The sequence below is a fragment of the Artibeus jamaicensis genome, unplaced genomic scaffold, assembly GCF_021234435.1.
Source record: "Artibeus jamaicensis isolate MK-2021 breed Jamaican fruit bat unplaced genomic scaffold, CSHL_Jam_final scaffold_461, whole genome shotgun sequence".
NCBI classification, from domain to species: Eukaryota; Metazoa; Chordata; class Mammalia; order Chiroptera; family Phyllostomidae; genus Artibeus; species Artibeus jamaicensis.
The window spans coordinates 10,068,974-10,087,456 of NW_026522045.1; the positions used below are offsets into that span (position 1 = coordinate 10,068,974).

The 18,483-nt window shown below is 36.5% G+C and overlaps 1 protein-coding gene and 1 pseudogene across 3 annotated transcripts in view; both read left to right on the top strand.

Moving 5' to 3' along the window:
• COL4A5 (collagen type IV alpha 5 chain) overlaps window positions 1–18,483 on the top strand; it is a 293,639-nt gene that overhangs the window by 245,796 nt on the left and 29,360 nt on the right. For all 3 annotated transcript variants that reach the window (XM_053657521.1, XM_037167116.2, XM_053657520.1), the window contains 5 exons: window positions 1,334–1,460; window positions 6,882–6,962; window positions 7,586–7,684; window positions 8,217–8,267; window positions 11,204–11,389. In XM_053657521.1, the coding sequence (XP_053513496.1) occupies window positions 1,334–1,460; window positions 6,882–6,962; window positions 7,586–7,684; window positions 8,217–8,267; window positions 11,204–11,389 (544 nt within the window). The remainder of the gene's footprint in view (window positions 1–1,333; window positions 1,461–6,881; window positions 6,963–7,585; window positions 7,685–8,216; window positions 8,268–11,203; window positions 11,390–18,483) is intronic.
• Window positions 8,289–8,411, top strand: LOC119065202 (uncharacterized; annotated as a pseudogene).

An 18,483-nucleotide genomic window follows, 5' to 3' on the forward strand; every position in this document is an offset into this window, starting at 1 on the left:
CCACACAGTACACGTGCTCTCTCAACAGTATCTACCTCCCCAGCTGTCTAACTAGTACAGTGAAGTTGTCATTGTTCACACATACACATTCCTGTCCACTCTCCTTGTCTTCCAGGTTACACTGATATCATACAAACTGTTCTCATTATATTAATAATATCTGGGTTATTCCAGATAGGCATTATTTATGTATGCCCAAGTCTCTTGATTTTTTAAAAGGGGAGGTGTAAAAGGCATTAGTTTAAAAAGGTTTTACTATAATGCAGAAAAAATTGAATCACAGATAGATTATCTGATTTGCCTAGACAAGTATAAGCACTAAATCTGGGAGGAAGTATTCAATAGATGATATTGAGTAGGTGATATTCAATACCATCTATTGAGTACTAACAGTTTGTTGGATAGGTCATGATTCTTATGAGCAGAGCAGTGAATACTGTGATAGTTATAGATATAAAGTTATGACATATGTTCTCATTGTTATTGGGAAAAACTTCTGTTAACTTGTGAAAGTGGGTCTGATTTTTCTATGTATTTATTAGAAAACAATGCAAATGTTCATTAAGCAAAAATGGTTATATATGAATTGCCTCTGACCCCAAAGAAATTTTCAGTGTAGTTGAAGAGTGAAGACATGCATATGTAAAACCATTATAGACATGACAGAATAAGAATCTACATTAAATTCTTAGGGTAAGCTCTCTTTGCCCTGGAAGTTTCCATGGAGGAAATGGGATTTGAGACGTCCACTGAAGAATGACAGACTTCTTTATGTTAAGATGAAATTGACCTTTTGCAGTAGAGTCTGCTTATTCTAAGCAATGAATTTTATTGTAGCATACTAGGAATGATTATCACAGGTTCTGAAATCACACTATTTGGATCCAAATCCAGATTCTACCACTTACCAGCTAAATCACTGTAAAAAATGATAATGACGGTATCTTTCTTACAGTGTTGTTAAGGATTAATGGATTTATCTTTATGGATAAATGGATACAATGGATTTATTGTATAAATTTGATAATGCATTTATACAATATATCAGGGGAATAGCAAGAGCTCTGGACTCTGACAAGCCTTGGATGCAAATCCTAATTCTTCCACTTACTAGTGATCTTAGGCACTTGAGTTCTCCAAAATTCAGTTTTCTTATTTATAAGTGGAAAAGATAAAAGCTAACTCAAAGGGCTGTTGAGATGATTAAATGAAATAATTTATGTAAAGCAATCAGTATAGTGCCTAACACATAGTAAAATCTCTTTAATGTTACATTGTTATATAATCTGAGAAGTGGAAAGACTTCAGTTTTATCTTTTTACTTATATTTTAGGGTGAACCTGGTCTGCCTGGATATCCAGGGAACCCTGGTGTCAAAGGTTCTATAGGAGATACTGGTTTGCCTGGATTACCAGGGACCCCTGGAGCAAAAGGACAACCAGGTCTTCCTGGATTTCCTGGTAATATATTTTTCTTAAATGCTTCCTTCTCTTCCTCTTTATTTATTCTAGCCCATATCACAGAGCACAGTCTTATTTGGTGGACTTTATTCTGTTTCCCAATCAGATACTGACTAGCAACATAATCTTGAACTAGGTCTTTAACATTTCTTTGTCCAAATTTCTTTCTGTATAAAATGAGAATGAATAGTATAAACACAGCAGGACAATATCCTGTGGACAGAGAGAATATTTGGTGGAGCATTTTTCGATCTTTGACTGCTAGCCATAATTCAATTAAGGGGCTTTACTCTTTTTATGGGTGATAATGTGCATTGCCAAGCCCCAGCCTGCTGCTGATTCTCTGAGAACATTGTACTCATGCACACAGTGGGTGGCTGTTGGTAGAATGAACAATCATCCAGTTCATTAAAATGACGAGGACTGTGTCATGAAAGCAAAGGGACTTAGTACTATAAATAAAAAAGTGGCCTGAACAATTAGATTGTTATAGTCCCTTCTCTGTTTATGCTTGTATTTAATTTGTTTTGTTTATTTTGTATTAAACAGTGGCATGGATGGAGTGGCCCTTTAGGTATATTTTTCTTAAGATTTTTTGAAATATAACACAAACACAGTTAAGTGTGTAAGACTGTAGATGCATTTTTACCCATTAATATATCCACATACTCACCTTACATATCAAGATATAAAATAGTTCCTTCACACCATAAAGCTTACCCATTCTCCACAGTGAACCCACACGCCCAGGTAACCACTACTATGACTTCTATCACTATTGATTAATTTTCCCTATTTTTGAAATTTATATAAATGGAATATATATATCCATCTTTCACTCATTGTCTGCCTTCTCTCACTCATCATTATGTAAGATTCATTTATCTTGCTCCATGTTTCAGTAGTTTGGTTTTTATCAATGCTCTGTAATATTCCATCAAAGAATACAATTACCCACTCTCAATAATACCCACTCCCACATAATCAATTACCCACTCTCCTATTGATGGACCTTTGGATTGTTTCCAGTTTGGGCTCAGAACAGGTCTCCCCAAGATGTGCCACTTTGGCATCTGGATATTTTTTAGCTGAAGGCAGCTGAGACCCTGCAGGTTCAAGAGAAATTTTTACTTCTATCTTAAAGAATTTAAGTTGGAACCTTGCCCATAATAAGAATTATTACAAGAAATAACTTTTTATGACCTATTGTTGAGGCAGCACAAACATCTAATTACTGAGCCTCTGCTCTTATTATCCAGTGAATTACCACCTTCCCTTTTAAAGCCTCAGGTGCCTTAGCTCAGGATTCCATATATAACTCATTTTACATCTCTGTCTCTGAATCTCTCATGTATGTGGGGTTCCCATACATATGTAAGTAAATTTGTTTATTTTCTTTTTAATCTGTCTAATTTTGGAACAGATTATTAGGCTAGTTGAAAGAACATAGAAGGGTAGAGGCAAATTTCTTCCTTTATCACAAACTATTAAGGAAAAAGATGCTATTAACATTGTTTAATACCTTTTGGTAGATATATGTACTCATTTTCTAGACAAAAGGTTAGTAGTAGTAGAATTACTGAGTACGTTTAAATTTAGTACATGGTGTCAGTTTTCCAAAGTAGTTTTATGAATTACAGCCCTACTTGCAATGTCTAAAATGTCCATGGGTGGCTCCTGGTGGTTTACCATGACCATAAACTGGTTATTTTTTGCATTGTGAAATATCCAGTTGGCCATATCCTTACCTGTCTTTTTAATTTTAGATATACGGATGGGCATAGAGAAATATTTCATTGATGTTTTAATTCAAATTTTCCTAATGAATTACTATGTTGGACATCTTTTTGTATACTTATTGTGCATTTGTATAGCATATTTTTAAGTGCCTGCCCAAAGTGATTTTGATAAAATTTAATTGGGTTGTTTGTCTTTTACTTTATTGATTCAGAGCAGTTCTTTGCATATTTTATTTATTACTCCTGTGACAGGTACATATATTACAAATATGTTCTTGCAGTCTCAGATTTGCCTTTCACTCTCTTAATACCATTGTATGACAAACAAATATTCTTTATTTTAATAAAGTCCAATTTATCAATTTTCTTTCACAGTTAGTGCTCTTTGTGCCCTATTCAAGAAATATTTACCTACTCAAGTTTATGCAAATAGTCTTCCAATTTTTTTACAAAATTTAATGTTTAAGATTTTATACTTAGGTTTATGGTGTATCTTAAAATATTTTTTGGTGTGAAGTAGGGGTCAAGGTTCATTTGTTTCCATACAGATATCCAATTGCACCACACTGTTTTTTTCCTTGTAAAGAACCTGAGCTCTTCCATGCTTCTTGTCATCAAAAGACACCATTAAGAAAATAAATAGGGATTTCTGGTCAAGATTGAGGCATAGCTAGATACCCTTTGCTTCCTGGCACAATCAAAAGGACAAACAAGTTTAAAAACAACAACAACAAAAAAACTAGAACTGCCAGAAAATCGAACTGTATGGAAGTCTGACAACCATGGAGTTAAAGAAGAAACATTCATCTAGACTGGTAGGAGGGAAGGAGTTGAGCAGCTGGGGTGGAGAGGATTCATGGCAAGGTGGTGGCTGGCAGACCAAGCAATTTCACATTCATGTGCAGAGAGTCTGGAGGAGCAACTTGGGATCAAGATAGACCACACCACCCAGGGTTCTAGCACAGGAAACTAAAGCCCCAGAAACCTCCAGCTGTAAAATCCTGTCAGGGGTGCAGCAGCAGGAGAAACTACTAGCCTCACAGGACAGTTTTTTGGAGCGACCTACGGGGTCCTAGAATGTACATATACCAACCTACCTGAAAATCAGCACCAGAAGGGCCCGATTTTCTTGTAAGTAGCAGGGAAAGTGACTGAAAGTGGGGCAAGGACCAAGTAAGTGGCATTGTTCCCTCTCTGACACCTTCCCCATATACATCACCTCAACGCAGTGAGGTGGGTTCCCCACCCTGGTGGGTACCAAAGGCTCTGCCCCTTACAACATAACAAGTGTGCCGAGACAAAGAAATGGCTTAAATGAAAGAACAGATAAAAACTTCAGAAAAGGAGCTAAGCAATGAGGAGATAGCCAACCTATCAAGTGCATAGTTCAAAACACTGGTAATCAGGATGTTCACAGAAATGATTTGAGTACAAACACAAAAGAGAAAGAAGTGTGAAGGCTATGCAAAGTGAAATAAAAGCAAGCAAAATATAACCAGAGACATTGAAATTAAGAAAAATCTGACAGTAACCAGAGGGGAGGGGGGAGGCAAGAGTGGGGGGAAGGGTTTTCAGGAACTACTATAAAGGACACATGGACAAAACCAAGGGGGAGGGTGGAAGGAAAGGAGAGAGGTGGGTTTTGCTTGGGTGGGGGAGAGTGGTGGAAGAAAAGTGCAGACAACTATAATTGAACAACAATAAAATAATTAAAAAATAAAATTATGTCAGACTAAGAAAATTATACAGGGAACCAACAGTGAAGGGAAGGAAACTGGGACTCAAATCAACATTTTGGAACTGAAGGAAGAAATAAACATTCAACCAGAACATAATGAATAAACAAGAATTCAAAAAAAAATGAGGAGAGGCTTAGGAACCTCTGGGACAACTTTAAACTTTCCAACATCCAAATCACAGGGATGCCAGAAGTAGAAGAGGAAGAACAAGAAATTGAAAACTTATTTGAACAAATGAAAGAAAACTTCCCCAATCTGGCAAGGGAAGTAGACTTTCAAGTCCAGGAAGCTCAGAATGTCCCAAAGAAATTGGACACAAGGAGGAATATACCAGGACACATCATAATTAAATTACCCAAGATGAAAGATAAGGAGAGAGTCTTAAAAGCAGCAAGAGAAATGGAGAAAGTTACCTACAAAGTAGTGCCCATAAAACTATCAGCTGATTTCTCAAAAGAAACCTTTCAGGCAAGAAAGGATTAGAAAGAAGTATTTGAAGTCATGAAAAGCAAGGACCTAGATCCAAGATACTCTATCCAGCAAAGCTTTTATTTAGAATGGCAGGGCAGATAAAGTGCTTCCCAGATAAGGTCAAGTTAAAGGAGTTCATCATCACCAAGCCCTTAGTATATGAAATATTAAAGGGACTTATCTAAGAAAAATAAGATAAAAACTGTGAACAGTAAAATGACAACAAACAACCATCAACAATTGAACCTAAAAAACTAAAACAAAAACAGACTAAGCAAACTAGAACAGGAACAGAATCAGACATGATTGGGTGCATTCGGGGTGGTATGGCTATAGACTGAACAAGAACAGAATCATAGAAATGGAGATTACATGGAGGGTTATCAGTGCCTTAGGGAAGGGGGTGGGATGGGGAAAAAGGTATAGGGAATAAGAAGCATAATTGGTAAGTACAAAATAGACAAGGAGAAATTAAGAATAGTATAGGAAATAAAGAAGCCAGAGACTTATATATATGACCCATAGACATAAACTAAGGGGAGGAATAAAGGGGAGTAAAAAATGGGACAAGTATAATAACATAATCAATAAAATATACTCTAAACAATAGAACAGAAAGAAAATAAATAGGGGAGCTACAGAGTAGGAGAAAATGCTTCAAAAACATATATCTCACAAATGACTGATTTCTGGGATATATAAAGAACATCCACAAGTCAATAAGATATACAGTTCAATATTTTTAATGGGGAAAACTTTGAACATTTTATAAAAGAAGGTATATGGATGGCCACTAAGCACATGAAAAGTTCATCAATATTCTTAGCCATCAGAGAAATGCTAATTAAAATCACAATGAATTAACACTACATTCCTATCGGGATGGCTATTATTAAAACAACTGATATCACCAAGTGTTGTTCAAATATCTGGGGCAACTGGAATTTCCAAATGTTATTGTGAATATCTATATCTATACACCTGTTTTCTGACTCAGTTGTTCCATTCCTGTCTAGGTGTTTACCCAAGATAAATAATGACATATAACTGCAAAATATCAATGCAGAAATATCCATAGCAGCATTATTCATAATAGCCAAAAACTAGAAGTAGACCAAGTTTCTATAAATACAATAGATATCTACTATGGAATAGCTAAAGCATAGCCAAATGTTCAAAAATGTATGACTAGATTAAAATTTTTGATATATCTATACAATGGAATTCTGCTAGTTCCACTAGTATAATATGGTGGTAATTACTTTTATTATGAATATATAATAAATGCAGCCTCTAGATAAATAAACTTAAAATTTTTAATTCTTGAAACACCGAGCAAACACCAGCATCTTTTTGTGTATTTTTCTCTTCTTCACTGTTTCTATGCTGACACTATAAATTGTCAGTTTGAGTTGTAGCTCCCAAAGCAGCACAGTTTTTCTCTTTTGATTGAACTGAATACTTTGGTCTAGGAACCCCTGGCCTTCCTGGACCAAAAGGCATTACTGGTCCTCCTGGGAACCCTGGACTTCCAGGAGAATCTGGTCCTGTAGGTAAGCATGAAAAAGGGTTTGCTGTTCTAGAAAACCAAGCCTCATGTTCATTTTGGGAAAGTCAGATCATTTCAGGGAGCTGAATGTTTTCATGAGAAGGAAACTGTTCACTTAGCTCTGCTTATTAAGTACAAAGTGCAGAACTCAATAAAAGTTATATGAAATTACTGTTGTTAGAACTTATTTTGGGGGCTCACTTTTTCCAGGAAGAGTTATTTCAAGTATCCTATAGTATATAGAAAGCCTGATTTTTTTTTTTAGAATGGCAAGGAGTAGCACTTTTATTTGTTTACTAAATTATGAAGCAAATCACTTTCATTGATCCTATATGAGGCCTATAAGGCACCCCATCTCCAACACCTTACTTTCTTGGATAGTATAAAGATTGATTACAATGAGAAACAAACATTGTGGATAATGAGTGGATGATAAAACTGTTGCTTATTCACATCACCCTTTATTTTTTATGCTTTTTCATAATATTTCATAATTTAAAGGAGTGTCTCAGAGGCACGTTTTATCTTTTGGATAGAACTATTTGAATCTAGGATAGAAAGACTGGGGAATATGAAGGGAAAAGGGAATGAAGGAAATAGATGTAACCTTCCTAACCTGTAATCTAGGTAGCAGAGGTCATCCTGGGCCACCAGGACACCCAGGTGACAAAGGAAAACCAGGTCAAGATGGTATTCCTGGACCAGCTGGACAGAAGGGTGAACCAGGTACTATGTTTTCTATTGTTTTTAATTTTATAATTTAACCCTTGTATACTTTAACTTTTGGCATTTTTTACCCACAATGAAATTATATCTTTTTTCTTACTCTTTAAGCTACCACACCCTTTCCCATACTAATTATATTCCACTGTATCCTGAGAATGTAACCTCACATTTATCACTCAACTTGTTTCCCTCTTATGAAAAACTCCATATCCTTTCTTGCTCAATTTTTCATGTCAAGAGGCTGTTCAACTTTTACGAAGTCCTCTGGATGACTTTCTTTTATTATGCAATCTATATTCCATTTATATATTCATATTATATAAGTATATATTTAACATTCATCACAAATAGTATATATGTATATGTAATTTTCTCATGTTAGAATTGTGGTTCCATGTTTGAAATAAATCTTCTACATGTTTCATATAATATACATTGTAGCACTTAATAAAAACTTAAATAATTGGAAGATAATTTGTGCTGTTTCAGTTATTATTATCTATTTGAGAATTTTTGGTTTATTCCCTGACAGGTCAACCAGGCTTTGGAATCCCAGGAACCCCTGGACACCCAGGACTTTCTGGTAAACTTCAATGAAACATGCTACTTTGTGCAGTGGCAATATCTTAGCCGATGAGGTTTATCCGAGGAGTTATTATCACTAATTGAAAACGTTTCCTAATAAAACATGCTAAATAAGTCCATAAATGGAGAATATTCTTCAGAACAATAATTTTAGTTTTATAAAATGTACATATGACCCCAAAAAACTCAACACTAGAGTTACAGCTAATTCTTAATTAGCAATTTAGTATGAGGAGTTATACTATAGAAAATGTATTCTTAAGGAAATTCACATATAGATATCAACTTCATAAATAAACGCTGAGGAAAAATAAAGGAAACAAACTTTTAGGAAGAAGTAGATTTCACTAAATTTTTAAAACTCTTTTTGCCAGAAATCACTTTTACCCACATAATAAAAAAGTATTGAAAGATAAAGCAATAATAAAATTTAAAAAATAACAGATTACTTAAAAAGAGAAAAAGAAAAGAAAAGAAATGTGGCTTGTTGGTTTCAAACTGGCCAAACCGTTTTTTCTGGCTGTAGCTGGCTGAGGGGCGATTAGTGTGTTCTTTTTGGAAGCCCTCTCTCAGGAGCCAAACTGTCAGCGCCTCTCCCCAGCTCCCTTCGATGGGGATCTAGGACTTCCTCACAGAGCTCTTTTCCCAGGGGTTACCACCATGGGTTCGGCTGCGGGGCATGCGGGTGCCTGCGCCAGCTAGGCAGCCTGGTTCCCACGGGATCGAGCACAGACCTGCCTCAGTTCTGTGGGGGAACTCCAGGCCCTCTGCCCAACCTGGGGTTCACTGCCAGGCTGGGTGAGGAGCAGATGAGGCAGTTGTGTCTATCGGAGTCAGAGCCCCACACTGTGCCTATCAGTTCTCCGGGGCACAGATGACGACCACAGAGTCTGTGGTTGAGGCCCTTTGTCCTTAGCACCCTCTCTGCAAATTCTAGCAAACAAGTCTTTCCCAGCGCCCAACCTTACTAGGCCAGAAAGGGAGGGAGCTGAGAGTCCCAGCTCTCTCCCAAGGACCCTTCGGCAGGCCCAGGGCTCCCAAAGAGTCCGAGGGAGATGCACCAGAATCGGAAAGCCAAACCGAGGGCTAGGCACCAACCTAGACAGGCTGGGCACCTGTCTAGGCGAGCTGTACACTGGTGTCTGGACTGTGCACCGGCCAAAAACCCTTCTGCTCCTGTCTTTGTTCCGGACCTTTTGGCAGGCCCAGGCCTCTCAAGGAATCTGAGGGAGATGCTCTGGGAACCGGTCCAAAACGCTGGGTGCCGACCCAGGTGCGCTGGGTACCCACCCAGGCACGCTGCAAGCCGGGCACTGGTCCCTGAACTGTGCCCTGGCCGAAAAACCTCCTGCTCCTGTCTTTGTTCCGGTCCCTTCAGCAGGCCCAGGCCTCCCTACGAATCCGAGGGAGATGCATGGGGAACTGGACTGGAGCTCTGGGCGCCAACCCAGGTGCGCTGCACACCAGGCACTAGTCCCCCAACTGTGCACCACCCGAATTCCCTGCTGTTCCTGGCTTTGCTCCATCCCTGAGACTCTACTGTATCACTGCTGTCTCCCTACCATCTGGATCCTCTGTGACCCTCAAGATTTCTGGTCTATATGGAGGCTTTTTCAAACCACATTCATATCTCATAGAAATTCCCATATCCTTCCCATGATCCCAACATAAAAATGATTGATTTAATGTGTCATTGGTGTGTTGTTCAAAGGCATGTTGGTGGTGTAAAAAGTTGATAACAGTTTGTCTAGATTGTGATTTTTTTAAAAGATTTTATTTATTTATCTTTGAGAGAGGAAGGGAAGGAGAGGAGGAGAGAAACATCAATGTATGGTTGCCTTTCGTGCATTCCCTGCTGGAAACTGACCTACAGGGAACCAGCCTGCAACCCAGGCATGTGCTCTGGCTGGGAATCAAACCGCGATCGTGTGGTTTGCAGGCCCATGCTCAATCCACTGAGCAATGCCAGCCAGGGCAGACTGTGATTTTAAATTTTGGATAGAATAAACTTTGAGGGCACATAGATACCATTGAAGACCTATATCTTCCATTAGCCTCAAAATTATTCTCAAAACATTTGTTTTATGCCCTGGCCAATGTGGCTCAGTTGGTTAGAGTGTTGTCCCATAAACCAAAAGTTCGAGAGTGTGATTCCCAGTTAGAGCACATAACTAGGTTGAGAATTTGATCCCTGGTTAGGGCAGGTAAAGGAGGCAACCAATATGTTTCACTCTCACATTGGTGTTTCCCTCTCTTTCCCTCCCTTTCTCTCTCTCTCAAATCAATAAGCAGGTCCTCAGGTGAGGATAACTATAAGAACAAAACATTTGTTTTGGGAATTTCCTCCAGCCATCTCTAACCTTGCACATACTTTATACTTTTCTATTCTTTATCTCTTTTTTCTTCCCAGCCATTTGTCATGTGATCATTGCTCTATGTCCCGATACAAAACCTATCTTTCAGTATACAATCTATTATTGCTTATATATTTCTATACATAGTCTAGTAAACACTTCTGATAATAGATATATTTAATAGGAACAATTGTTTTTTTTAAGATTGTTTACTTATTTATCTTTAGAGAGAGGGGAAGGAAGAAAGAAAGGGAGGGAAACATTGATGTGTGAGAGATACATCACTTGGTTGCCTCTTGCATGCCCCTAATGGGAACCTGGTCTGCAGGCCAGGTATGTGCCCTGACCGGGAATCGAACCAGTGACCTTTCAGTTCACAGGCCAGCACTCAATCCACTGAGGTACACCAGCCAGGGCAAGAATGAGTGTTTTGGATATGTTGGGTATTTGATGAGAGATAGAAATGACCCTATTATATTCCATTACTTGTTCTAATAAGTATAAATAGCTTTAGCCTTACAGGCCAGCCTAATACTCAGCATCATTTAATATGTTCTTTAATGTCACTTTGTTTTCATAGGTCAAAAGGGTGATGGAGGATTACCTGGCATTCCAGGTAACCCTGGCCTTCCAGGTCCAAAGGGTGAAACAGCCTTTCCTGGTTTCCCTGGTGTGAAGGGTCCCCCTGGCCCTCCTGGTTCTCCAGGTCCAGCTCTACAAGGCCCTAAAGGGAACCCTGGGCCCCAGGGTCCTTCTGGGAGACCAGGTATGTACATGAGTATAGGGGAATGATCTATTTATTTGTCCATTTACTTCATTTTGCTGGCAGGCTTTTCAGTCTTTAGGACTTTAAAATCTGTAATTGAAGAACTTACAGGTATATAGCTTGGGTTATACTTTGCTTCTTCCATTTCTATGGCATCTAATAATTCTTTTCAGTAATGCCTTTCATCATTTTCTTAAAGTTGTACTAAAACAAATCAACATAGAGTAAAAAGGAAATAGTGGATGTATTAGATTTTCCGTTAAATGTAAAGCTATACTGATAACCTGGCAGCAAAATGCCATCTGCATTTTTAATGTTAAGTTCTCAGCATGACATCACAGAAATCATTTTAGTGATCACCCCAAAGATGCTTGTGGTTCACACCAAAATGTTGCTGTGATCCTGTCATATGATCGGCAAATGTAACCAAGCACAGTAAAAATTTGTATCTTCTTTAGGAACTAGGCAATCAAACTTATCTTGAAAAATCACAGCATGATTAAATTGTATAATGGTCTCTTCATACCAGCTTCATTTCTGTACTTCACTTGTCTTGTGTTAACTGCTCTAATAATTTCAATTTTGCAACTAATGTTCACTTTTCATTTTGTGTCTGTGCTGGCTGTGTCATTTCACTTTACTAAGTTTGGAAACGCTCATTTTCATCCTGAATTAATGTTGCTGAGCCTAATCACTGGTGACAGATCATTAACAGATTTTTGAGACTTTATATTCAATTTCCGTATTTAATGGTAATTTAAAATTTGGCTTTCACTGATTTAAAAAATAAGAAAAATTGAAGAAACAAAAAGTTGCCTTTTTTTCCATTTGAAAGTCTTGACTCATTTTAACTGTATTTTCAAATGAAATTTTCAACTCTGGCTGGTGTAGTTCAGTGGATTGAGCTCCAGCCTGTTAACCAAAGGGTTGCTGGTTTTATTCTCACACAGGGCACATGCCTGGGTTGTGGGCCAGGTCTCCAGTAGAGGGTGCACAAGAGGCAACAACACATTGATGTTTTTCTCCCTCTCTTCTCCTCTCTCTAAAAATAAATAAGATCTTTTAAAAAATGAAAAATTTTATTTAAGTTCCCATAAATTCTGATGTGATTGGAGTTAAATTTAGTAAAATATGCTCTAAAGACATAAATTTAATAGGACACATTTTCTTCAGAGAATCATTTTCTTGTTACTTTTTAATCTTAATTTATTGAAATATAATGGAAATACAACATTGTATAAGTTTAGATGTAAGATGTAATAATTTGATATATGCATGTAACTGAACATAACTACCACAATAGTTAACATCTGTCACCTCACCAAATAAAAAATTGTAACTACACAAGGATCATTTTCCAAACTGGATTTTATCTGACTTGGATGTGTATAGAGGGTGTTATTTAAAGTTTTACCCTAAGATACTCTTGAAGAAAACCAGTGAAACTCTCATCAGCCATGTTAACTGTCTTGCATGCAACATAAAGAATTGATACAAACATCTTGCTTGGTTATGCATGCAGTTATTCAAATAAACCAAACTATTATCATGATTTACATTTTAATCAGCACTGTGGTTATTGTTCTTACTAATAATGAAGCTCACTGTTGAAATATGTCAACATAAAGACATTAGTCACTAAAAGCACTTTTAAAAGGTAGTTTCTAATGAAGTAATAATAAGAGTAGTCAATCTAAAAATGCACTTGATGAGTGTTTGTGAATTTTTGATCTGTTCATAAACTACAAACTAGAACTGAGTTTTAAACCCATTGTTCTCAGAATTGATTGTTTTAGTCTGAGCTTATAGTAATGATTATTAAAAATGATTTTGGCCCTTTCAAAATATGTCATGTGCTGTTTTTATTTTAGTGATGATAATTTAGTTTGTATACAGATGCATGAAAATGAACTTTCAGAGTATATATTTATTGAATTAAAGTTTAACTTGAAAGAAGTGTGTGTAATGCTTTTTGATATTTCTAACAATTTTGATATTTTCCCTTTTTGTTAATGGTAATATTGGGCCTTGGTGAACTTTGATCCATATCCAGGTCCCACAGGTTACCTCCTTAACTCTGAAGTAGTAACTACATGCAGTTTCAAATCTATACATATAAATACACACATATGCATACATGTAATTAGATACATAGATATATGCGTATGTATGTGTATATATGTATACATATTTATCTGTACCTAATGTTTTCAAGTGTTTGAATATATTTTAAGAGCATATATGCCAGTTCAGTTCTTATATGTTGATCTATCTCTGAAAGTTGTCAGGAGCATGTAATGTCCGGTGTTTATGTCTATTGGCAGAACCAAAATTACTTAATTAAAAAACTAATTTAATATTTTATTTTATTTTTTATAATTTAATTCTTTTTTTAAATATATTTTATTGATTAAGCTATTACAGTTTTCCCAATTTTCCCCCCTTTATCCCCCTTCCACCCTGTACCCCCCAGCCCTCCAGAATTCCCCTCCCTTAGTTCATGTCCATGGGTTATACATATAAATGTTTTTACTTCTTTGTTTCCTATACCATTCTTAACCTTCCCCTGTCTTTTTTATGCCTACCAATTATGCTTCTTATCCCCTGTACCTTTTCTGCCCATTCTTCCCCTCTTCCTCCCCACTGAAAACCCTCCATGTGATCTCCACTTCTCTGATTATGTTCCTGTTCTAGTTGTTTGCTTAGCTTCTTTTGTTTTTAGGTTCACTTCTTGATAGTTTAGAGTTTGTTGTCATTTTACTGTTCATTGTTTTTTATCATCTTCTATTTCTTAGATAGCTCCCTTTAACATTTCATGTAATAAGAGCTTAGTAATAATGAACTCCTTTACTTGAACTTATCTGGGAAGCACTTTATCTGCCCTTCCACTCTAAATGATAGCTTTTCTGGATAGAGTTATCTTGGATGTAGAACCTTACCTTTCATGACTTTCCTTCCAACCCCTTCTTCCCTGTGAGGTTTCTTTGGAGAAATCAGCTGACAGTCTTTCCTCTTGCTGCTTTTAAGATTCTCTCCTTATTTTTAATCTTGGGTAACTTAATGATGATGGGCCTTGGTGTGTTCCTCCTTGGGTCTCATTTCTTTGGGACTCTCTAAGCTTCCTGGACTTCCTGGAAGTCTATTTTCTTTGCTAGATTGGGGAAGTTTTCCTTCATTATTTGTTCAAATAAGTTTTCAATTTCTTGTTCTTCCTCTTCTCCCTCTGGCACCCCTATGGTTCTGATGTTAGAGCATTTAAAGTTGTTCCAGGGGTTCCTAAGCCTCTCCTCATTTTTTCAATTGTTGTTTCTTCATTCTGTTCTGGTTGAATGTTTATTTCTTCCTTTTGTTCCAAACTGTTGTTCTGAGTCCTAGTTTCCTTCCCATCACTTTTGGTTCCCTGTTTATTTTCCTTTATTTTCCTTTCTGTAGCCTTCATTTGTTCTTTCATTTTCCAACTGAGCCCAGTCAGTTCTGTGAATATTCTGATTACCAGTGTTTTGAACTCTGCATCTGATAAGTTGTCACTTAGCTCCTTTTTTGGAGTTTTGGTTTGTTCTTTCATTTGGGCCATGTCTCGGTGCACCTGTAATGTTCTAAGGGGGCAGAGCCTTAGCTATTCCATGGGGCTGGGCAACCCTCTTTGCTGCTTTGTGGTGCTGTGTATGGGGGAAGCTCCAGAGAGGGAACAATGAGGCTAGCTTGATCTGCTCTAGCTCCACTTTCTAAAAAACTCTCTCCTCTGAGACTGGGAGTTCCTCCCACTGTGACAACCCCCACAGTAGTTTACAGCTAGATTGGAGTCTTCAGTTTCCTGTTCAGCCTGCCCTGCCTTGCCCACACAGTTGGCCACCTTGTTGCGTGTCCTCTTCACTTGACTGCCCATTTCTACCCTACTACTGATTTGGGTGAATGTTTCTTTAACTCCATGATTGTCAGAGTTTCATGCAGTTTTTTTTTCTGGCACTTATGGTTGTTTATTGTTTATAGATTGGTTGTTATTATTCTTTTGGATGTGTTAGGAAGGGAAACATTTCTACCTATAGCTCCATCTTAGCCAGAACTTTAGCCTCATTATTTTAAAACTAATTTGACAACTTGTTATTTACCAGATGTACTCTAAATTACATAATTATTGTAACCTGGTATCTCCAGTGTTCTCTTTGCAACAGTTGGATAATGTAACCTTAAATGAAGGCTGGATTTAAAATTTATGAATAAATTTATCAGCTTGTCTTTACATATTACAACTCACTACAACACTTCAGGGTTTTTATTTTGTTTTGCTTTTCAGTTAAAATTTGTTAGGTCATTGGGAAATAATGGATTGAGAGCCTCATGTAGAAAACCGATTTGGCATATAACTCACTTAAAAGGTCATAATATGACCTTTTAGATAATAGAATCTTAGAAGTTTTGCTATGATATGGTCTGAAGTTTTCCTTGATACTTACTGAGACCAAATATATTTCAATGACTTATTTTTCTAAGAGTTTTTATTAATGGTTCTTGTATACTGAACACATGTATAAAATGCCTTTATTGTATTCTAATTTATTTAACTAATTATGTGGTCAGACTCTGCTCAAAGCGTTGTTTTGAGTCAGTTTGCTCTATGTGGTATAGAAACAAATTAAGCTGGTTTCTAGCCTTCTGAATTTCAAATTATAAAATGCTGTAAAAGTTTTATTTCTATGTAGTAATGGCAATGTTTTACATAAATTTATATGACATGCCACCACTTATATAATGTACTTTTATTGTAAGCTCCTAGAGGGCAGAGTTTGGGTCTGGCTAATATTTCTATTCTCTGTTAATGCCTTGAATATGGCAGATATCAGGCCAACATTTTAAAATTGAATTTGCTCTTTAAAACAATTTTGTAAGTGAAATTAAGGCAGGCATCACTGTTCCCATTGTGTGGGTGAGAATAGAAGCTCAGAGAGATTGAATTGCCCCAAATCTCCATAGATTGAAGTAGTAGAGCCAATAATAAATCCCAAGTTTTCTAATTCCTAGGGTTCAGTGCTTTAGCACAATTTATTCTCTTTGCTAACCTCAATGTTTATAAATCATAGCAAGATTTGTAAATAAAGGAAGCTGTTTATATTCAATTAAAATTAATCAATGATTGTCCTATTTGTAGACTTATCTTTTTATGTTATGATTCTTCTTTCAGTAGTTAGTAGCTTGATATAAAGTGTGCCTTGAATAATAATAAAGTAAGTGATATATTCTGTGGTTTGGGGTAGGATAGTGCATGCCAAAATATTTAAAGGTATCTTTTCACTGCTGATCTTTACATCTTTGGAAAATTCAACTCTTTATTTGCAAGTTCAATCGTGAACAAATGTATATTGTTTTTTTTTTCTGTTTGAGTAAGTTATTACAAGTAATAATTCCCAGAAGAAAGCCTTGTGATGAATTATAAGAAAAAGATTAGAATGTGGCTCATTGAATGATTTTCAAAGAAGATAAGTATAGCTGGTTGTGGCCATTGTGTACTAACATTTTAATCTCTTTATGTAGTCACCAATGATCTTTGTATTTTTGTCTAATGAGGCCTTTAAATTAATTATATTTCCTTGAGGCAGTCTGGACATATCAAGAAATTCACACCTTGTGTTTTTACTAAAGGATAGCAGAGACCAAGATAAACAGTTATCCAAACATATTCCTCTGTGAAAGGAATGCAAAGCTATCAGTGAAATAGTACTATTTTGCCAACTGTGTTGTTTTGAGACACTCACATCCAGAAAGCCAAAGTAGCAGTGTTAACCTGATGTCTTCAGTGGGATTTGTCATTTTGAGGATTAATAAAAACTAGTAGCTTATTTCCTTGAATAAGTTTGGTTTGAAAATATTTCACTCTATACTCCAGTATGGTTCTGTTTGCATACTAAATATGCTGTAAGAAGAAATGCTGACAAAGAGGATATTGTTTAACTTGTGCTATAATATGAACCACTTCTAATTCATAATCTTATTTTGTACTGTGTTATGTCTGATACTGCTAACATCAGTCTTTGGGATTTGGTGAACTCTGATCTCCCCAGGTTTTCAAGGTTAGATTCTTCACTGCTCAATTCTTTTTTTTTTTTGTTATGTTTTATATGTATGATAAGAACATTTCACTTTTTTGCTATAATTCAGAAGTCACTGAAGAGTGCTATTATCCTCAAACACTACGTGCTCTGGTATTTAACATTTTGGCGAAGGTAACGTGACTGGTTTATAGTCAAGTATGAAATGACATTAGGTCTTTGTGGTTTCATTTACTTATATATAATATGTAACTCATACATAAAAACATGTTAAATTTAAATGTAAATACACTACATGTATTTACATGATATTTAGGATGCACCTGTCCCATTTTTAATCTCTGTACATTGATATTTTATTACATTTATGTTGCCTGAGATTATTCTGATCTGTGTTTTCATGATTATTTACAATAATCAAAGAGGGTAACTATTGATTACTATTAAAAATAAAACTTATATGTCCCATGTGTAATTAGCAAATCATTAAATTAAATTTGAGGGACTCTAGAATGGCAGGTCAAAATTAATGGCATATAAATTTCTCAAGACTTAGTTTTAATTGCCAAAAGAGCAATGCCTATAACATGTAGTTTTTTTCCAAATGATAACAATGTTCATACCTTTCAACCTGGTGAAGACACTCATAAAAGATTTATTTTTTTCTTATCTTAATCTTATCTTGTCATTGTTGGGCTGATTCACAGATGATTAGCTACCTAATTTCTAGTCCAAATTATACATTATGGATGAAAATAACCACTTTGGCACTTCTGGCCAAGATGGAGGCATAGGTAGACACACTGTGCCTCCTTGTACAACCAAAAGAAGGACAACAAATTTAAAAACAAAAAACAACCAGAAATGACAGGAAATTGAACTGTATGGAAGTCCAACAACCAAGGAATTAAAGAAGAAACATTCATCCTGACCAGTAGCAGGGGCAGAGGTAGGCAGCCGGGAGGAGAGGACTTCACAAGGCAACGGCTGGTGGACCAGGGAAGGCAAGGAGGTGGTTGGTGGACCCAGTGAGGTGGCATATTGTGGACT